At 42.3% G+C, this 22,904-nt stretch overlaps 1 protein-coding gene and 1 long non-coding RNA gene across 10 annotated transcripts in view; one reads left to right on the top strand and one right to left on the bottom strand.

Moving 5' to 3' along the window:
- Window positions 1–22,904, bottom strand: part of Esrrg (estrogen related receptor gamma) — a 628,608-nt gene that overhangs the window by 205,746 nt on the left and 399,958 nt on the right. Inside the window, exon 1 of one of the 9 annotated variants that reach the window (XM_031338263.1) lies at window positions 21,292–21,532. The exons of 6 other annotated variants lie outside the window; for them this stretch is intronic. Coding sequence is in view for 2 of the 3 variants with exons in the window: in XM_031338195.1 (XP_031194055.1) it covers window positions 8,182–8,243 (62 nt within the window). In the remaining variant the exon portion in view is untranslated. Of the gene's footprint in view, window positions 1–8,181; window positions 8,264–21,291; window positions 21,533–22,904 lie in introns of those variants that run through there. 2 more of the 9 variants (XM_031338202.1, XM_031338195.1) reach the window with 2 other exon arrangements.
- On the top strand, window positions 10,358–12,767 carry LOC116068573. Its single transcript, XR_004109624.1, has 3 exons — window positions 10,358–10,908; window positions 11,001–11,408; window positions 11,527–12,767. It is a non-coding gene; the product is annotated as an uncharacterized LOC116068573 (long non-coding RNA).

Genomic DNA, 22,904 nt, shown 5'->3' with positions numbered 1-22,904 from the left:
ACACCCCCTTCCCCCACTGCTGGGATGACAAGCAATTGTGTGACTGAAGCCAGGGCTTCTTGCATGCTAGACCATCACTGTGCCAACTAAGCCACATTTCCAATACCCTCTCCTAGTTTTTCATGGTGCCCCATTCATGTACCCCAGTGCACACAACCTGACTAAACTCTCAGGCCCAAAGTCTGGCAAAGTTATTGTCTTAAAGAAAATCAGAGTCACTTTAAAGTAAAAGAAGATTCTAGCTACTTCAGATTTTCAAGATCCATGTGACTGCAGTTTTCTTTCACACTCAGCAAATTCACAGTAACAAGATGTTCCCCTGACAAATTAATCACGTTCTAAGCATTTCATCGGATAAATAAAATATCTCCATGGGAGGGTAAAATCAGCTCAGTCAGTTGGTAAAATCTTTCCTGCAGGAGACTGCCTGAAATGAGTATGAGGCTGCCTCATGGGCATGCTCACACCCACAGGCTTGCTCACACACACAGGCATGCTCACACAGACAGGCACGCTCACACCCACAGGCATGCTCACACCCACAAGCATGCTCACACAGGCATGCTCACACATACAGGCATGCTCACACACACAGGCATGCTCACACAAGCATGCTCACACACACAGGCATGCTCACACACACAGGCATGCTCACACACACAGGCATGCTCACACACACAGGCATGCTCACACACACAGGCATGCTCACACACACAGGCATGCTCACACACACAGGCATGCTCACACACACAGGCATGCTCACACACACAGGCATGCTCACACCCACAGGCATGCTCACACACACAGGCATGCTCACACACACAGGCATGCTCACATCCACAGGCATGCTCACACACACAGGCATGCTCACACACACAGGCATGCTTACACACACAGGCATGCTCACACAGGCATGCTCACACACACAGGCATGCTCACACACACAGGCATGCTCACACAGGCATGCTCACACACACACACAGGTGTGCTCACACACACAGGCATGCTCACACACACAGGCATGCTCACACAGGCATGCTCACACACACAGGCATGCTCACACACACACAGGCGTGCTCACACACACAGAGACATGCTTGCACACACATAATCATTTCTGCATGATGAAAATCTGAGCTGGTGTTGGTCATAATCCACAAAGTACTCCAGCATCATGTTCGTGCAACTGTTTACCTGACTGGTGAGAAGAGAGGAAACTGAAGATAAGACGGCCTCTTGAAATACTGTAACCTCAGGGCAATCTGCTAGACTTTGTCCTTTCGTTCCCTTAGCAGAGGCAGACTCAGGGCAGGGGAGGTAGCTCCACCACTAAAAGAACTAGCCGTTCCTCTGCAAGGCTCCAGTTTGGTTCTCACCACCCACCCACCCATCTAAAACTCCAGTTCTAGGAGCTCTGAAGCCCTCTTTTGACCTCCAACAGGCACTGCACTCCAGGCAGGCAAAGCACACACACAAAGCACAGGAAGGCTCTCTGCTTCTGCAGTTCCCTCGGTGGCCATAATGAACTCTGGGGCTTTCTGTAGTCACGCTCTCACCCCCCAACTTTCGGGGCAGGTAAGGAGCCAGCCAGCAGCTAGGTTTCTGCCTTTGCCTTGCTTTCTCCTCTGCTAATTTCGGAAAGTGGAGCTGGCAATTATAAGTAGAGGGGGACTGATAAGGGCGCACGCAGGCACGAGAAATAGGTTCAATTCAAGCTTCCCTGACTAATCCTTCTCATGACTCATTTCGGCTGCAGAATTTGTCGGTTGAGGTAAGAAGCTAATTTGGCTTCGAGAAGTGAAATCTCAGTTTGTACTTCCCCCTCTGGTGCCACTAACAACCCCGTTATTAAGAGCCAAGTGCTGGGGGGGAGGGGAGGGAATATTTGTGGAGTGTACGGTCTTGCCGGGCTCCTTTTGCTTAACGTACTTGGTGGAGGCATCGGTTTCTCAGCTCGTGAGCCCACAGCACGTACCATCCAACCTTGGTTCCCCAAATAAAGTACATTATTCTTAAAAATGATACCCAGCACACATTCAGGGTGGACCACAAGACAAACTACAAATGGCCAAACACCCTGAAGAGCTTCCTGGGAAATGGGGACAGAACAAAGCCAGTAGATTTCCTAGCTGCTCCATCCCTCTGTGCATGCCTGCTGCTTTTTCTCCTGGTGGTCCATCCCTCCTCTGATCAGGATTCCCTCCCACGAAACAGAAATCAACATTATCAATATCTTAAGACAATACAGGGACCTGACGTCGTGCCTGTGCAGTCGGGACATCCCCAAGCAACAGATGATCATGACATGTTGTCTTTATTATGCCTTAAGTAATGCCATTCCACTTATTGCCCCTGCTTTTGGGAAACCCCACATGGTCACCTCACCTCCCACTTACACAGCCATAAAAAAATTCCTGCAATTCATGATAACGCCCCTCCTCATCGCGGCGAATGGGGTAATGAAGTTCTTTATGGGGAGCTATTAAGCATCATCACCTTGCTGTTTTGCTTCTCAGTCAGAGAATTAATAACACTGTAACTGTTAGGAGAACCCGTCCTCAACGCGGCTAGCTCACCGTAAGCACAGCGGATCTAACTGAACTGTCAGTGGCAGGTTCCGGGAGGAAGCACTACAAGGAGGCTTACTCTGGAGATCTACGGTGTGTTGCACAGTCTTTTATTAGCATTCATTTTCTTTATTTTAGTTTTCATAATATCAAAAAGACTTACCGATTTACTCTATAATTACAAAGTCAGCATTCTGCAAAAGTAAGTCACAACACTAATTAATAACCTGCTGGGTGTCTCCTTGAGAAAGGATAATATTTTTTCTTTTAGAACTCCTAGCAAATATTTGGGTGCGTGGCTTTCTCCAGGAGATGACGCTCATGCTTCTAAATAGCATCCTCTGTGGGCATCACGATCAAATACAAAATGAAATCCACACCCATATTATGTTCTTGACTCCTATTAGATTCAAAGGGAGAAAAACTGCAAAATGCTGGAAGAGGTGCTCATGGGAAGCATAGTGGGCCGACGGTGCTCACGGGTGAGGTTCTGCTTGGCATTCCATGGGTATGCGTGCACGTTAGACTCCCCCCTGTTGAAAGATAGATGCCCCAGGTGACCTTAACATAGCATGAAGTATATGACATTTCCACTGACACAAGCAAGCCTGATCCGGTAAAATCCCCCTCTATCAACTACCCGGCCCTACCCACTTAGCACCCTTGAGTCACGCGATGAAGACAGCAGGTGTCTAGAAGGCTGTGTCTTCAGTAAAAAAAAAAAAAAAAAAAAAAAAAAAAAAAAAAAAAATAACGTAAAACCTTTAAATTCGTACAGCAAGTCTCAGTGAATGTGGAGCCATTAAAGGAAGAAGAGAAGGCCCAGGTGTTCCCGAAGGAGCGACAGCTTAAGAGCCATCCTCGTGTGTGTGAGGAGCCTTGAACTATTTGTGGTGCTGCCTGAAACTGTCCTGGCGAACTGTGCCAAGTCCCAACCCCTTCCATCGCAGTCAAGGTCTACCATTGGCTTGGTCCGGACCCTGAACCAAGAAGCCCAGTCAGCCAGCTCTGTCCTCTGCCTACAGGGACATTTACTTGTCCAACAACTCAGTAAGAAAAAGTGTCCTAGGAAAAGATGAGATCAGAACAGGGAGAGGTGCCTGGGACGGATTTTAGGGAGACGGGACGTGGAGACGGAAGGGATTTCTTTACACAGATGCAAAGCACAGAAGATGGGCAAAGACTTAGCTGGGCCGTCCTAGAGGGAAGGGTGAGGCCTGAGTGGCCTGGGTGGGAAGATGACTCAGATGGCCTGAACTATCTACATTTTCAGAGGCACTTGGCTGAAGACAAGTATTTTACTTGGAGCTTCAAAGGCGGATGGGAAGAGGCAGTCCGGGACATATTTTGGAAAGAGATGACTGTAAATGAGGCACTACAAAGCACCTTTTGAATAGGAAGGAGGTCACTTGTGACTTTTAGAACCAACCATGTTCTTTATTCCTGTGCCTATTTGGCTGTACATAGAAAAACTGCTTACGTTCAGATAACTTGGGGCTTCCTGGGTAGAGAGATGCCCAAGTGCTGCTGAATAGAGAATGGGATACGGTGGAGTCTGTCCTAGAACATGGGCTTGTTAATGTCTCCCCTGCTCTCCCAGGTCCATGCTGAACATGTATGTGTAGGGAAGACACTAAAGACTGTTACTTTCTCATGGATTTCTTATAGGTATACAGACTAAAAAAATGAATAGGCTAGACACTACAAAGAACATTTTATATCAGTATTACCCACTCAATAATGTCAAAATAAGAGAAGGGGGAAAATATATTAATTTAATTACAAAGTCTCCGCCCTCTCTTTCAAATAATACCATGAAAAGAAAAGACCACAGGAGTGGTTTCTGGATACTACAGTCCCTGATATAGCCCTTACCTTTCATGTATAACTTACATTCATTTTGCACAAACCACCTCATCCTAGGCTCTGTGATAACCATGACCTCAGAAATCAATTTTGTTACTTGTAAAATGATGCCCACGAAGTCTTTAGATCCCACTTTGCTCGAATGTAAGTAACTCATCAGGTCTGGCTCATAATTTCAGTATTTCTTTTTTTTGCATTAATCACAGTGTTTAAAATTACTGGGCATACCCATCTGTTTAATCTAGACACAGAACTCAGACCTATGGTGACTTTTGCTCCCCACTCAGCACCTATTAATACAAACTATTAATGTACCTATCTAATCAGGGAAAAGAACTGTACCTGACTAAAACAGTTTCGATTGGCCACTCGCATAAATCAAATTATCACAATTTTTCTCATTTTTGAATCCAGCAGGAAAAATTCAAATTCTGTAAATTACAATTAAAAAGTCAAGCACGTGTCCCCATCCCCCCACCCCAATAACAACCATCTGTTCCTAAAAGGACAAACAGTAGCTTTACCTCTGCGGATGGATGCCTGAAATACTCTCCCCTGTTATCAGCTCTACTGATGCTGAACTCTTTAAGATTCTCTATCTTAAGTGCAAAGCAGTCAGAGTTTTATCTAAGCCTGGATAAATCTCCTCCTCGTGTAATCTGTACAGTGATCTACACAACCAAATCTACATGCAAATGGGTGTTCTCACCGGATCAGAACATTCCAGAACTACAGACAAAGCAGGGAGGGAGCGGGTCCTCTCCGTTTTCTTCCCCTGTTATTCTTCTCCCCTTCCCCTCTATTTATTTAGACCAGCTACTTAAATAATTCACACTGCCTGCTTTTCAGCCCCAGAGTTCCTCAGAAGAGGCCTACAATGAGCTATTGCAGTCACCAGATGGACTCATGCATGCAGCAGGTGGGCCAGATGGCAAGGCGCCCTGTCTGATGCTGCCTGCCTGGGCATAGGCTGCCTCTTCCTTCCAGGTACATTATCATCATCTGATGCTGAGCACTGTGGAGCTGGGGGTGGTGGGGAAGTGGGGCATGGGTAAATCCTTTACATCGATACCAGAAGAATCATAAATGATCATCTTTCTTTTGTCACACCATCCCATCCCAGCAAGCCCTGATTTCTTTTATGCCGTCGCTTTGTTAGTGGGTTATTCTGTTTTTATTTTTTTTTCTTCTTATAGACATACAGGAAAGACTTCGGGATACATCCTAGCTAGTGGTGTGCACAGAGAAGGACACGTCCTTCTGAAATATTCCATCTCAGCTTGAAGATGTGAAAAGGACCCCGGGGGAGCAATAGGGTAAAATCAAGGAGATGGTGGAGGAGATGTTTCTCTTCACAAATATTTTGCAAAAAGCGCAGATGGAGAAGAGGTGTACAGGGGGCTCTTGGGTACAAACCTACACAAAGGCGAACTGTGCTTCTCATCAACAAGGAAGACCCCAAAACCACGTTGTCGGGACTTCTGGTGGTGTAGAAAATATTGGCTATGATCGATCCTTTGTCTTATTTTTCTCATGCCTTTCCTGAAAAGCTAGTACCTCCCTTTTAAAGTTTGCCATCCTATACACTGTTACAGTGGATACTGGGTTATATGTCAGTGGCAAAAGGAAGCTGGTGGCCACACAGACACTGAGCTATTAACAGACAGGCACTCGCTAGCATGGAGTATAAATTTTAATTGAGCATAAACACTTAACGAAAACTCTCCCGAGATGTTTCTGGCACATTCCGACTGGCAATGGCACTGTGGTACTATGATTTGACCCCTCAGTAAACTTAAGTGATGCCAGTATAAATCTTAGTGCCTAATGTCGCTAATCATCTCACTGGAAACATCTAGAGATGTGGAAGACAATCATTTTAATGACCTGAGGCAAAGCAAGCTGCATCTTCAAAATAACTAAATAAATACATAAAATGCTGAAAAGAAATGTATCTGCTGAGTGCCTGCAAAGGGGGAGGGGCGGCTGCCAAGAGGGAGGGGTTCTCTGAATGAGTCCTCAGGCAAATTGAGATCCTGGCTTTGGAGAAGTCTAAAGGGCAGTGTGTGGAAATGCTGGATGAAGGTCCCGTCCGGTTGAGAGGGTATCCCAAGATGAACCAGCTTCCAGTAAAGCTGGACCAAGTACAGAAAGTCACACTTTAAAATGTATTATGTGCACACACGACCATTTTGTATTTTCATCCTTTAGGATCTCTGGAGCTAGGCCTATTCTTGTGCACACTCAGTGGCTTCTCAAAACAGGACGCCGAAACTGTCTTTAAAAAAAATTGCAAACAAATATAAACAACCTTTTTTTTGGAGGCAACACGAGGAGTTACTGGATGCTGTGTATTTGATACTAGACAGTTGATTATACAGAACACGGGTCAAAAATTATTCTTAAACAAATATCTCCTAAACCCAATTTCATTGGCTGTCATTACGTTATGAGCCCTTTAACCAGCTCATATTTCCAACAGTGTATTTAAAAGCATAAACAAAAAAGCCACGGTGTTCCTGAGGGGAAGAAACATTAAAGGGTGAATGACGGCAAGCTAGCTTCTTAGGCAACATGATAGCTCGGCGATTAAAACGGAATCTTTAAACCGGTGGTAGTGCACACCCTTAATCTCACCTTGGAGCTGAGGCAGGGGGATGCCTGTGAGTTCAAGGCCTGCCTAGCCTACATAGGGAGTTCCAAGCTACACAAGGTGACATGGCAGAATCCTGCCTCAAAATAAAGAAATGTATGCTGTACAATTTACATAGCTCACAATGACTTGGAAGTTCCTTGCAAACTACATGTAAACACCCCAACTGCCAGGCAATGAGACTTTTACAGTAAAGTTAGTGACAAACACTCAAGGGAGGAAAAAAAAAATCTTACTATTTTAAAATTTTTGAAGAGTTAAAAAAAAAAGGCAGAAAAGTGGTGAAGAAATACATTCTAAACCACGGACACAAAAATAATGGAGCCAGTGAGCATGGGGCAGGGCAAGAGAGACTGACTGTCAAAATTCTGATTTGGAAAGCACTTTAAATAAGTATATGTGATATTGTTGAACAGCACAGTTTTGTAAATGTCTTAGTTTCAGAAGTCAGTGTGATTATATAAACATGCAGAAAAACCTGTATTTGCACATGTTAAAGGCTTATGTGTGTTCATGTGCACAGTGTATGTGTGTGTACACACAACATAATTTCTCCAACTATTAGCCGCTAGTTTCTTATTTCATACGCTGGATGGAACGTGACCAAGGGCCAAAGCTCTGAAATATAAACTGGCTTCAACCCCAGGAAGCAGCAGATATGTAAATTTTATATTCGCAATTGTTCTTTATTGGCAGCTTTCTTATTCTTAAGCAGAGTGGTTGTTTTATTAATAATTATAAGAATGAAGACTCTACTCTTCAGTTACTTAACTTATTTACAGCTTATTTGCTTTGGCAAAACTGTGAGTCCAGTAATCCAGTTAAACATAAAGATCACAGAATAATCGATCGGCGGGACCTTCTTAGAGATGGGAAAGACCACACCAAATGCCTACCGATCTGCATTAGTTTGGAAGCAGGGGACAGTGTCTCTGTACCAGGAACCTGCCAACTGGACTCTACTTAAATGGCTTTCGCTTTATTTTTTTTTTTATTTTTTTAAACATCTCCAAAATCGTCCTAAAAGGTTTGCTCCCTAAGTTTTGAGTTTACAACGTGAAGAGAGAGAATTCGAGAGTGAACGCCCCCTCGTACCTTGCTTGTCTTTTCTGCCCTCTACATAGTTCACTGAGCAACGTTTCGTAAACAAGAAGCATGGCCCAGCGTGGCTTGGGTCTTCCTTTTCTGCGCGTCCTTCTCGGAGCAAGGCAGGGGTTCTGTTTTTAGTGCACACTTTGGTTCAGTGTTAATCCTGTTTTATGTTGTTCACACCTGCTGATGACTGGCAGCCTGCTGATGGGCTGTGGCTCATGTTGCTTGGGAGGGATCTGCTCTGTCCTGCTCCCAGAAGAGCTGGACAAAAGCTACCATCCATCCAGAGCTGGGAGAAAAAAAAAAAAAAGGCCTAAGGGACAGGTCCTACCATAATCATCCTCTGTCGCAGATTAGGGTGTCTCCAGTTTTTTACCCACAAAATAAAATAAAATAAAATAAAGTAAAAATCAATTGGCCCTTTTCCATAGGAAGAGTGAACTCTCTTTGGCTATTTATTTTCTCGAGCCTTTTATCTCTTTGGGACGAACTGATATAAATATAGTGTTTGTGGCTGGGCGGTACAGAGGAGTTGCTCTAGTCTGGGACAACAAACTTATCGGACATCATCACCCACTGCTTTGTGTCTTTCGCAAGAGTAGTCTCTGCTGCAGTCAGAGGATTTTTATATCCAAATGAATGCGGAACGCGCACACATCTAGGCTGACACTGGTACCCACAGCGTGGCCAGGGCAAAGAAAGACGAGTGTGAACTAAGAAAGTTTCCTCCGCACCATACCTGTGACCCCTGTGCTGCATAGGTCTAGAAGCAAGTGGAATGATTTCCTTTTTTGGTAGCAGCAATGCATGTCATAGACGGGGTCGAATAGGAATAAAGGGATACTCCAAGATTGACAATGGAACCAGGGAAAGATAGTCACCAAAGAAAAAAAAAAAAAAAGATCCAGGAAGCCATGTCTGCCCTTGTTTTGGAATGAGATATAAGTGGTTGTGGACTCTCCTGAAGGCACAGAAACTCACGCAGTCCTGAAGTGACCTGAAGTCAAGATGCAATTTGTCTTGCACAGGTTCCATGGTGGCCTCAAAGCCCTTCCTGTCGCTGCAGAGCCAGCTGCTGCCCATAGGTGGGTGCAGAGAGCTCCTACTGGCCAGGGCAGGGCAGCCTTGACATCTAGGGTGTCAGTGGGTGGCCCCGGGGGGTCACTTTAGAACATCCCTGATTACTGTGACCAATAAAGCATTTCTGGCCTCCGCATCAGCTTGAGGAAGCCCTCCATAGGTCCTCAGAGCATGTGAGGAGACACATCAGAGGCACGGGGAATTTTCCTCAATTTCCTTTGAAACCATTTACACTCTGCTCTCTTGGGAAGTCTTTTCTGCCTGATGCTGTGAGCCTGAGGAGGGGAATGGGGGGGGGATGGGTGAGAGGGACCTTCATCAGATGAAAACTTTGAATAGCTTCTCAGCCTTGCTCCCTTAGGGCAGGCAACAGCCAAGCACACTTCTGCTCTGTGTACCAGGCACTCGGACACTCTCTAAGGATCCTGAAGAAAAATACACGGTTGCGAAAATGACATTACAGTAAGCTTATCAGAGTTGAAGGCAGGATTCAGGAGTCTCCCATATTCTGCTACAGCCCTTCAGAGACTAAGGACCAGTTGTCATTTCCAATTTGATTATGGAATATGAACAGCATAGAAATAAATTCAATTATTGGGCCCGATCACACAAAATTGCTGATATTTGACCATTCTTTTGTGACCTACAAAACAGCAACTTCATATGGTTCAAGCTAATAAAATTAGAGTCCAATTATATTATTTCCATGCAAAATTAAAAAACACTCTGATGTTTTTACAGGTAATTTCACAATTTCAAGTTTGACCTTTGCATTGATTTTTTTTTTTTTTTTGCTAATTTTTCAAGTTTTTTCTTTTAAAGTTTTTTATCAAAATTATAGTACTTACCAACGTTAAAAGTTGAGGCTGGGCTTGGTGGGCTGGGTGGGGGATAGCTTAGCAATGAAGTCCTTGATAGCCCCTGCTTAGCTCTAGGTATGATCCAGGGCATCACTCACAAAAGAAAACAAGACAAAACCAAGCGAAAGGACAGCAAGCCACTCAAGACACGGGTGCGCAGGCCTAGTCGTTAAAAAGCTCATCGGCAGACAGGTTATATAAGAGCTTTCACTTAGAGCCCAAGAGACCAGATGGCTAGCACAATCACCTTTGGCACTGCCACCCAGGACCACCATGCCAAGGCTGCCCAGCCTAGGCTCAGACCGCACAAGGACAGAAGATGATAGAACAATCTCCTTGAGCAACTTCCCTCAAAGAAGGGGAACGTGGACTTGTCCTGCTACCCTGCTAACGACTTTGTAAGTTTGCTTGCGACAGAAAGATTCCAAGGGCCTGATAGATAGTGCTGGCGGCTCGCAGATCAAACGCTGCTTAGCATGCTATGTACGGTGCTGGAGATGCTGCTACGCACACACACCCTCAGACGAGGAGGGGAAGACATCTAGCAGCTACGCTTGCTCGAGGTACCTGCTGCCACCTTGCAGCGCTTCTCCGGAGCATGGCCGACTGTGAGCAGAGTTAAGACCACCTTATTTTGATTATGCTGTTTTCCTCAGGCAGGAATTTTTATTTCATTTTGAATCTTAAAACCATTCTATTTCCAGCCATGCATTTTTATGTTTACAATTGACATCTTCATAAAAGAATGGAACCTTTGAGCGACAGCTCAAAAGCATGAAGGTTGCCTGCAGTAAGTACTTAAATGATTTTACACCTAAATGGAGCCCAGTTGTTTTTAGTTAAAATTTAATAATCCTTAAACTGATGACCTTTCTTCCACAGAAAGGCCCCGAGTTGCAAAAAAAAAAAAACGAACTTTCCAATGAAATATATTTTAAGAAACCAGTGCTGAACAAAGGGTTGCTTAGAGCTGAATGCTTTGTCAATTTATCAGCTTGTGAACACTCTGCCCCCTCCGTCCCCCACTGCTGGGGGAGTGTATGGAACCGTGGTGCCTCGCTTAATCGAAGACTATTGATTCGAGTGTGTCACGGTGATCTCATTGAGAGTAATCAATAGTAATCCAAAATCAATCATTCTGATCTTGCACTACCATTTATCAAATCTGAATACACTAAATTATTTGGAGGCATTGGATTACAAAGACAAGAAGATGCTACAACTGGGAAAGTTAGTGGTTTGTATTAAAAGAAAACCAGCATCCTTTATTTTCCCTCCCAGTAAGAAAGGGTACGTACTTTAAAATGGACTATTATTTAGACAAAAACATTTATCTTTTCATTAAGGCATTGTGAATTTAGAATGCATCTCTCCCCAGTCATAATTTTTATTGTTGTCTTCTTTATAGGACCTCGCTGGCTCAACACAACCGACACACACCACATCCCAAAACTTGACTGCAGCACACCAACATTTCCTAAGTCTGATAAGCTAAAGTTTCAAACGCCCGTCACTCACGGGCTCAGAAAACAAGGAGCCTCAATTGGCGCCGAACATAACTGAATCTTGGAACATCAGAAATGGTGTTTAATGGACCTAGAGACGGTTTGGCATGTTAATTTCTCCAGAGAATGGAGAGCATACATGTACCTGCTTATCAAAGACACTGCTGTTGATGCCCAGGGTTCCTTTATCAACATTTCCCCGTGTAATTTAGTGAAGGTAATAAATCCTTCTATTCATTAGCACACACTCAAAAGCGCCCCTCCTTATTTAACTTGAACAGGAAAAAAAGGGGGGCCCCGGAGTGTCTAAAACATTTACTTTTGCTAATGTAAAAGTGTTGGCATTTTGCTCCACTCCGATAAGCTGGTGCCACTGAAGGAGATTAGCCCTTTCTTATTCAAACCTATCAGCACTTCGTAAAAAGCTCTCTCAATCTTATCAGGAGTATGAGCCAGCGTGGTTACTGAAAACAGTCTACACTGCTCTTCTCTCTCTCTGCCAAGCTATCTGATAAACCCCCAGCTAACGAACTGTATTTACACACAATCAAACAGAAGTTGTATCTTCCACCGAGCTAGAGCCAGATTCCAGTCTGCCTTTGGTTCCTCTGCTGTGACATTAACTTAGCAAAAATGTCAGCAGCTGAGTACCCCAAACTGACAGCCATCAGCAAAACACCATAAAAGCACTCAGGTAGAATGTTCTGCAAACAGAAACAAAAGGAAACACAAGCGGGAGGTGTTGGGGGCAATCTCCTAGGAGAATGAAGGGCGCAGCCTAGGGTTAGCAGGAGGGATCTAGCACCCATTCAACAAAGAGCATGGCCCTTTGGCAAAGCAGATGGGAAGAAATCATTTCTTGGGAATGGAGAAGGATAAGTGTCCGGAGAACATGATTTAGGGATTTAGGGCCCCCAGCCACTCCCTGCTCCCTCCACGTAGAGGCCAAGCCATGCTTCAAAGGCAAGCAAAAGAAGACAATAGACATCAAGGAACTTACCCCAGAAACTGAAGATAAGAGAGAAAGAAACTATCACATAGGGCGACCACAGCTCAAGACAGACTTTCCAATCATTGAAACCTTCACAAATGCGCTACACACTAAAGTTTTGTTCACTACAAAGAACTAAGACAATAAAGAAATACAATTGAAGTTGAACTGTAACCCTCAGATTAGTTTTGTTTTGTTTTGTGTTTTTTTAATTTCTTCAGACTCAACCAAGTGAGTCTGTTTGCCATAAAGGCATGAAAAGAGACATGTCACTTGGGTTGTTGGTCCTTTACTTTCGTCTCCGGAAGATTACCTACCAGGTGGTAGGCCACAGAAACTGAAAGAAGCCCTTCTTATGGGGTAGTACTTTGGGGGCATGAAAAGCAACAAGGACAGTCCTAGAACATGAGTGACTTCTGAAAAGCTCTTGAACAGGGCCACAAGACATTCTTGTGATGGCGCTTAAGCATATAAAATGCCCATGTACACCTCATCCCCACTGTCCAACCGGCTAAGGGTGAACAGAGGAGGCCAGCCACAGGTCCCATCTGAGGCCAAAGCCCAGTGCTGTCTAGACTCTGAGCACACATGTCCCCTTCAGATGTGTAGACCAACAGAAAGAAGTCGAAAACGTGCAACTCAGTACCCTTCCTTGGACAATGGCTTCCCCATCTGTGACTCTAGGCTCCCATGACTGCTTAGGCAGGTCTCAGTCAAGGCTAGGGAGAAACGGATGCGCTATTACTTCATGGGGTCCAACAATCACTGCAGACAGTCATCTCCTAGGGGGAGGCGTACCTGTCATTAAACAAGGACCCTCTTCTCTTCCCTTGATCATGGGTTGATTCCAGGTATAACAATCCTTCTCAAACTATCAGATCTGTTTTGGCAAATGAGTGCCTGCAAAGGAAGAGCTCCAAACATTTACACTGGGAGGTAAATGAAGGCCGTTGGTCACAGCCATCTTTGGGTTTGGGGGAAAATAAAAGTACTATAAGATTTTGGAATTATGGATGACAAAGGGCAGTCTAGGGAACAGCTCACAACTAAATGATCTTAAAAGAGGAAGAGAATGTCTAATATTTTCTCATATGATCTACTTGTATTAACTTTGTATATAGGCTTTTTTCACTCTTTTCCAAGCTAAGGAAATTCTCCTGACTGTTGTATATGAACAGCTTGGAAAGTATTCCTGCTAAAACTATTTTAATTCATATTGTAAACATCAAGAGAAAGGGGAAACATAGATTTATTGAGCAAGCCTTAGGCTTAAATTCTCAAAAGCCATTAGACAAATGAGTAAATTTTGGGGAGCAGATGAAAAAGAAATTATCATTTGCCAAGATCATTCTGACCCAGGGCGGGGGTTGGGGGGTAAAAATTCAGCACGCCTCTACTTAATGTGTATTGACTAAGCCAGATAAACAAAAACCACAAGAAGTTTTTGCTTTGCTCTTGGGGAAAAAAAAAATGTAGGCAAAGCTCCACAAAAAAAAAAAAAGAGACATATCCCATTCAGAGTGGCCCTCCCAGAAGCCTTTGGGTTCCCCATGATTTTTAATTTTTGTTTGTTTGTTTCATAAATTCAAGTCATGAAGGCTTACCACCTCAGAGATATGTGCCTTAGCATCGCATCTCACAAACTGCTAGAAGAGTCTGAAAGAACTTCAGTTATACAACACTCATGACCACCTAGGTAGACGGTAATCCCAATGGTCGGCTTTAACTAAGAGGTCAGCAAGCAGCCTGGCTTTCCTCGCCCTCGGCTGACCCACCCAATCACTGATCTATGTGAGAATTCATCGCTTGCTTTCCTGATGTTCAGGTCCATCCTAACCAACTGTTTGCGGAGAAGGTGGATGATGAAGCGAAGTTAAATTGACGCGTCTGTGATGTGCCTGGCAGCCCTCAGCGTGCCCAATATTAATTTGTTTTCTTTGGCTAGGTACGTGCTGCCAATGTGTATTACACGTGAGATGCACTTCAGTCCCGGTGATGTAAATTCTGCATGCAATTTGGTTGCACTGGAGGCCACAGGAGGAAGCGCAGAGGCATATAATAAAAACTGCTTCATACAATTAAAATATAAGTTCACGTTTAGGTTCTTTAGCTAGCATAGAACCTAATCCTCAGTAAAGTCCTGATGACCTTCAACACTTTAATAATTGATACATTTTAAGTGTCAAAGCCAATGTTTTGTTCAGTACTCTATGTTAAAATCTATAGTTAAATGCACACATAAACCTTTGCCAGTATGCTGAAATAGATTTCAAAAGACCAGTGGGAATCTAATTTTAAAATAACTACCTTTCTTTTGTTGATTTGCCTTAACAAATTACCTTCCAAATACAGAGGCCTTGCTACAAATTAGGATGAATACCACTTGAAGAAATTAAAATGTATAATGCCAGTTCTCTCCAGACATTCAAAAACATCCTTCAGAAATCAAAACAAGAAATCCATGCATGCAATACACACATATTTGCCAGGGGAAAAAAATCTAGATCCTTTCACTTTAATAACTGGCAAAATATTTTTTTTAAAAAATGTTGTCCAAAAATCAGAGAAAAGGGACTAGCTGACACTTGGTATGAAATAGCAGGACGAGCAGATGTGGTGGGAAGAAGTCAGAATGGAGACCCGATTTATTAGCTGAGGCTTCCTGAGGTCCTAGAAAGTGAGAGTCTAGCATGAACTTGAAACAGGAATTGGTCAGGTGGGTCCTTCAAAGAGCAGAAGGCGTCACTCAGCACCTCGGAGAGGGAATGCCTCACGGTAAAGAAGCAGTTAGCAGGAATTTTCCATAAACACCAGAGCAGGAATTTGATAAAGCGTTATGCAAATAAATAAAGGTAGGAAAGAAACCCAGCACTTTGAAGGAGCGTACAAATTAGAACATGAATTAGAAGATTAGAAAAAAGCAATTGCATCAATGTTCCCTTTCAACACACACTCAGGTTTATGAAAGCAAAACCACAGAATTCTGAATTTACCTCAGAGAATAAACCTGAATTAACGAAAACCCCATAGTGAATTTTACAGATACAAAATAGCTATCAATTTTATCCATTTTCTCTTAGGAAAAAAAAAGTAAATAAAGCAAATGACATATTTACTGAGTATAATAGAAGAAATTCATATTTTTACATTTATTTGAGAGCTGCCCTGCTCTTTATTATCATATATTTGTCAGGCCAATTATATAGGAAAAGATGTAGCCAGGAGCTATTGCAAAATATTCTACTGGATACAGGCTCCCATTAAATTATGCATTTACCATCAGCAGTTGATTTCCTATTTTACAAATTATTTATGGTTACTAGATGCTGAATATATAAGTGAATATAATTTTTAAAAAATTAAAATCAGATAAAAATGTGCATTCTAGGTTACCTGTGCACCTGTCCTATGTGTATGTAATAGCTCAGTCAATTCCTTTTCCAGTTGGGCCTGATAAATACTCAAGATATGAATTCCAGGTTAAAACCATATCTGGAAAATTTAATTGCCAAATAACTATTTGTGCATTACCCCTAAGAATTACTTTACTAGGCAACAGCTTGTGAATAATATTAGCAATATATCTAAACTATTTACATGGCCCTTTCACCACACATGTGTGTATTTCATATGCAGTTAAACATACATACAAACACATTCCCATATGTATCCTTGCGGTTGCTTGAAATTTTAAAGAACCACATGTGCATTTATTTATCAGTCATAGCATAGATAATCTATATCCATGTAGATGTGGCCACAGGGAAAAAAAATCAATGATAAGACATGCAAAATGCAGCAAGAATGTCAAGCCGTAGAGACGTCTAGTGTCATCCCTGCACTGCCAAATGCATGAGAATATGACTGGAGAGGTGAAATATTTCACTGTCAGGGAGCAGAGAAAAGCGCAATTCATTTCTATCTCATGTGTTTTAGGACAATGACAATTTAATACAATACCAGTGGGTGTATAAGAGATAAAAACTGAACAAACTGGCCCAACATAATCAAAGATTTTCTCCAGAGAGCTGGCTTGGCCAGAACCAGCCTTCACTATAGCACATCAACCTGGTATTGTGTCTCTCTCCTGTGAATTTGCTCCGGAACCAGACTCAGGGAACAGTTGATCTGCTGCTATGACTTGAAAGTTCTCCTGTGGTTGCACACTCCTGTCTCCTTTGTAAATGCTTACGGGGCCAATCTAGAAAGTTTATTTGCTATTAATTGGTTTCATTAAAACCAGTGCTATGAATGGCCACTTAAACGTAAAGCCCCAGCCAGAGAATGTCATTGCAACTCAGTCTGTGAAATCATACCAAGGAAAACCGTTCCTGCTGAACATCTTCTGACAAGCAAGACAAAGATATAGCTTGTCTAATCACTAAGCGAACAGCAATGTTGAGGAATTTTTCACAAGTGACACAGACTTGCAATTTGGACACTGCACTACCTTCCCAAAGAACCACATCTCCTTTGTCTGGAATTCTGGCGGGAGGGAGGAATCATGAAAGTATTGTTAAACAGAACCCTAGAGAAGTTAGCTGCCCTCTTTGATGAATAGCACCAGGTATGGAAAATTAATTGCAAAAGTATGGCTGGGCTAATGAGACGGTCCTTATCTTCTCTCAACCAAGGAAGCCCAAGTATTTTTCTGCTGCCTCAATATTTTACAAAAATGCCCACGCTGTTATTAACTAAATAAAAATCTGATAAAAAAAGAAAAAAACCTCAAAGTCCCGTGTGATCATAAATTCTAAGATCTGGACTATTTGAAGTCAAAAAGTGATTTCCTGTGTTATTTCCCCTTTAAGCTTAAAATCCCTGTCTTTTTCACTCTCTGTCAACTTTACAAGAAAATAACAACAAAAATCTTTTCCCCTGTTAGCAGTTTTAAAAGCTGAATTTTAATACCATTCTCTAAGAAGTAGCCACTACACATTACAGATCAGACTAAATTTAAAAATATATATCAAAGACTATCAATTTAGTATATAATATACATATACATACATATGCATATATATATACACATATATGTGTGTGTGTATTAAAGGAACAGAGCTACCTTAATGGGGAAAAAAAAACGCTAGAAAAATGATCATCCATGCAAGAGAATTAATGGCTGTCCACAAGGGCTTTGCTAATAACATGGGTTAATTACCACTGCAACACACTAGGTTCAGTAAATAAAGCTGCACAGCCACAAACACATTAGGACAAGAAGCCATCTCCGTAGGAAAGACCGAGCCCCAACTACAGCCCTTATCTCTGCTAAGATGGGAAGACAGTTAAAATTATCACCAAATGTGCACAAGGTAGTGCCCACATACCCTAACACAAAGGGCCAGGGGAGCCTACACGTCTGTCACCGCCCCCTTCCACACGGATTCCATTAACTCAGGGACACTTTAAAAAAAAAATTGTTACTTCAAGAAGAAAAAAAAAATCACGAGTTACAATAATACAAATCATTTAGGAACACACACAATTTATACTTTATATATATATATATATATATATATATATATATATATATAGTTTAAGGCATGCATCATACTTATTTAATTCTTTGAAAAACAGAAATGCGTTCTGCTCAGTTTTGTGGTGGGCAAGGTTACAGAATTTTACAGCCAAAGAGCACTAATTGCTGCTAGCTGTCATCTCCAGAGATTTACCGAGAGATTGTCTGCAGACCACACCTACACCACCTACCTTGAAGGCTGCGGGTGTGAGCAACAGATTCATACAGATGGATCAAGACAGAAAGTAGAGAGCTCCAAGTCTGGAGTTTGGGTATTCTACCTCCGAAAAATAAACTTAAAGTACCTCTTGATGGCTCTCAAATTCTGTTGTATCTAAAGGAACTTAGGGCAGGCTCCTATATTTCCTTAAAAAAAAAAAATAGTAACCATAGCCATTATGATTTAGGCGTTTGTTGCAGCTGTGGTTATAGGTTATATACAGAATTCTTTATCTTTATTCTTCATATTTCCTCATGATAGTATTACTTTGGAAGAAGTGTATCTCAATTCAGGTTAGCTTTTCCTAAGAATGCATGAGTCAGAGGGGAAAATAAAAATCAACACCCTAAAATAGACAGAGGAAAGCATACACAATAAAATGTGCATGGCTCTGTGCAGGGATCCTTAAAAACACAAAACTGTTCAATGTTCACTGTCTGGATTTCAATGATCAAAGCTGATATTTCCTAAACTGCCACCTCCTCTCCCTGTCGGTTTTGGAGTGCTTCAATTGCCTTCTTCCAACAGCTGTGACAACTGTTAAAACAGTCAGTAAAATTAAGTCCGCTCTATAATCCTGTAGTCAATGTTACATTTTAATCAGAGGTTGAAAGGGATTCGTGAGAGGAGCGCACTCATTTAGAATGATTACACAGACACATATGTCAAAACCAGCAGATACATTATTTCCGTCTATTTATGTTATCAGCTATTACGGCTATTCAATGTGAAACATGCATTACAGCATTGCGCTTTCGAAAGTGCTGGCGCCTTTCCTAAAATTAAAAAAAAAAAAAATGTATGTACTTACATAGTTAAAGGTTAACATTTTAAGCTCTCTTAATGGTGGTCAATAAATTGCATGAATCTTTTTAACAGCCTCCAAAGCAGAATTGGTCCAATATTTTCCTTGGAAACTGCATAACTCAGGTTTCATTTCTGTGTATACACACGTGATGGGGTTGAAACCGGCACAATTACTATGAATATTAATAGCATGTATAAATTCTGTGGTTTATTAATTGAGACAGAGAGGCAGATGCACTCATTGCTCAGCCCTGGATCTTTTGGTCTGTCCAGTGAACCACGTAACCACCACAACTGCACCCACACAATAAATCTGTGTTTTTAAAAAGATGACTTTTAATTGGGCCAGAAAGAAAGAAAGAAGGAAAGAAGGAAAAAAGAAAGAGAGAAAGAAAGGGAGAGAGAAAGAAAGAAAAAGAAAGAGAAAAGCTAGTTTGAATCTTGCGCCAAAGCCAAAAGGACATGTGCCCTGGTTTCATTTAAATACATCTGCTCTAAGAGGCTTATCTAAACTAATTATTCAAATTAGGTATAAGAAGTTAAATTCAAGGAAACTCCTCTTTCCTTGAACCCTTTGGAGAGATATTTAAAGTTTGCTTTATTTATGTATCTGGGAGACAAAGTTCAGACTGAGTGAGCTTGAGGCTTTCTCACCTACATGAAGACATTTCTGATTCTCCCATCCTACAGCCCAGGTGCACAGTGCTTGACTGGGCAGTCTTACCTTTGTTTGTATTTCATTTTTATTCTTGAGCATTTTAAGATTGGCTCTCCCTCAAGTGTTTCAAACAGATGCAAAGACAGTCTCTCCGTGTTTCAGATCCTAGTCTTCTCCTATGACAGGGTGTACGCGTACACTCAAACACACACACACACACACACACATACATGCACACACTCAAACACACACAGGCAGCCAGAGACTACAAGCCACTTCTCCGTCCTCACTTGATTAGGATGCAAAGGAAATGACAGCCGCTGAGGACAGCTAGTGGACTTCTCCCACCAACACACTGCCCCAGAGCTCAGAGTTCTGTTTTCTTCACAGTCTCTCAAGAGAAAGGTTTGCCAAGAGCACTCTTTTAAAAATTATAACAGTTGCTTTTACTGTAATGCGAAAGCCATCTACCTGACTCAACAGAAATCAAGAGACCAGCGACAGCTTCCGTGGTCCACGGGTATTTTATCTTAGTGGTGGGTTGAAGTTAAGTTTATGACCTCTTCATTTACACAAAAGAGCCCAATTTGCTTTCCCTACCCCTGCCCTGAACCTTTAATGATCTAAATATATAGAATATCCAAGAAGGTATTCATAAATATCAGTGAACTGGGTTTGAAATATATATATATATATATATATATATATATACATATATATATATATATATATATGGACATGATAAACCAAACTCAGGACCTGCACATTGTCTATTTAAGGGAAGATTTTTTAAAAAGTCTCTACTGTTTCTTCTTCAGTTTTCTCCCCTTTAAATATTTATAATGTGTGAAAATCTCATGTTACTTAATGGACTGATTTGCCAGTTAAGTACTGAGTTAATGCTAACCACACAAATACCATTACGCTGGCTCCGAGCAGCACAGGGCTAGTTGCTAAATTGTTCTCTGAAGGAGAATTAATAAATGTACAATTTTGCCTCCAACTCTGCGCGGTAAAGGGTGACAGGGAGTTTCAAATATCTGTCAAACTGCACATACATAAGAGGCACTCAGTAGTATAAATCATTTTGAATATTGTATTTTAAAACATCTTTCCTGGGGAAAATGGATCTGGGTAAAAGATGCATTTTAACAGTTCACTGAGCATTGGTGCCCAGCGCCTATTCTTAGCACCTGAAAGAGAAGTGACTGTCGCCCAGCTGTTTTAGTGACACTCAAAGGGCTGCCTCAAAGGTAACAACACTGTAGTCTGAGAACAATTCTCCACTTACTGAATTAGGAGATCACCCTCCACACAAAAGGCACCAGACAGACACCATCAAGCACCCACAAGCACCGAACACCCAGGTCACTACGTTGTTCCGCGTGCACACACGCTGCCCGGTCCACTCTCCCGCACACACGCACCCCCCACGCCGAGTTGCAAAGGAAAGAAAAAAAACAAGAGGTACCTACTCTTCTTCGTAGTGCAGGGAAAAAGATTCAGGCAGGCAAAGTTCTACCGAATCCATGTGCGCCCGGCAACCATTATTTGTGCACCCCACCTATAAATCAAAGTTTCCTTGACAGAGCCCGGTGCAATTAACACACGCGTTCTCCTGGTGACAAGCCCATAGGCACGGCCAGTTGGGACCGAGGCTCGCACACTCTCTCCTAATCAAGGACTTAAAGCCCCGATTGGAGCTTATTAATATGAAGTAGGGTTTTACATATGCAGTCCCACCGGCCCAGGAGCGCCTCTGATTGGGGGGCCGCTGCCCAATCAGGAGGGAGGCGACGCGAGCCGCCCGAGCCGCAGCCTGCAGGTAGGCAGGGCGAAAGCCTGCCCGGAGCACGGTGGGCAGAGCTGCAGCCGGCTGCAAAAGCCCCAGCGATCCGCAGCTTCCCCCCCTTATTATTCTTTTAATTCCTACCCTCACACACCCCCGAGAAGCTTAAAAAAAAAAAAAAAAGGGAAAGAAAGAAAGAAAGGAAATATCAAGCGTAACTAACTTAACTCAATCTACGCTGAAGAGATTTATGGTTGGTTTTTCTAACCTCAGACCTATTTTGTTTTTGCAAAGAACTCGTGCCAATTCGATAGATTTGGCCGAAGGATTCTGCGGAAGGTGGTGAAGGAAGTTTATCTGGCCTTACTCTGTGCGCTGAGTTCTCCACTGGGGACGACTGCTTTTCACTTATTTTTATTATTATTATTATTATTATTGCTGCATGTATTCTACTGTCTCGTTAGCTTCTACTAATACCATTCCTTGCTGTGTCCTGATATAAAGAACATTTAAAAATAAAATAAGACTTTCTTCGACACGGTTTCAGCCTAAGGACTGACTGGTCGACCCCTCTGGGGTGGAAGGCAGCATCCCAGAAGTACAGAAGAGTGCACGGATACAGTTGGAGAGAGAGGGCCTGTGCAAATTCTGTGGGTAATTCATATTCTCTCTCTCTCTCTCTCTCTCTCTCTCTCTCTCTCTCTCTCTCTCTCTCTCTCTCTCTCTCTCTCTCTCTCTCTCTCTCTCTCTCTCTCTCTTTGAGTCACAGCCTTTTAAAACAAAGGTAAACAATTCAGGCTGCACTGTCCGCTTCACTTTCCAGGTTTGGGCCGAAGACTGAGGGCGGGGACAGGGAGCGGCAACAAGAACCTTAAATATCAGTGTACTTTGTGCAAAATCAACATACAGTTTTTGTGTCAAGAACATGAAGCAGTGCTCTGAAAGTATCCTGAAGCATGTATTTATTTCAATACAGGAGACATATTCATATATGTGAATATTTATATTTATCTTCATATTTATATGTGAATATAAATAAAATTATATGTAGATATGATTTTATCCAAAATATTTTGCATTGAGGTAAAGCACAAATTATGAGCTTCTACACACAACACACCTGGCTTGTTTAAAAAAAAAAATTAACTCAGGAATATTTTGCATATTGCCCCATAGCCTGGCCTACAAGAAGCAGTTTCAGACAGATAATAATAAACAAAAATTATGGCAACTCAGTCAAAGGTGTAAGAAACAATGTAAAAGAAAACTGCTGGTTTTCCTCTTACAATAGTGTA

Source organism: Mastomys coucha, unplaced genomic scaffold (genome assembly GCF_008632895.1).
Source record: "Mastomys coucha isolate ucsf_1 unplaced genomic scaffold, UCSF_Mcou_1 pScaffold1, whole genome shotgun sequence".
Classification (NCBI taxonomy): domain Eukaryota; kingdom Metazoa; phylum Chordata; class Mammalia; order Rodentia; family Muridae; genus Mastomys; species Mastomys coucha.
The sequence above is the reverse complement of the archived record's forward strand: the minus strand, read 5'-3'. Positions and strand labels throughout refer to the sequence as shown.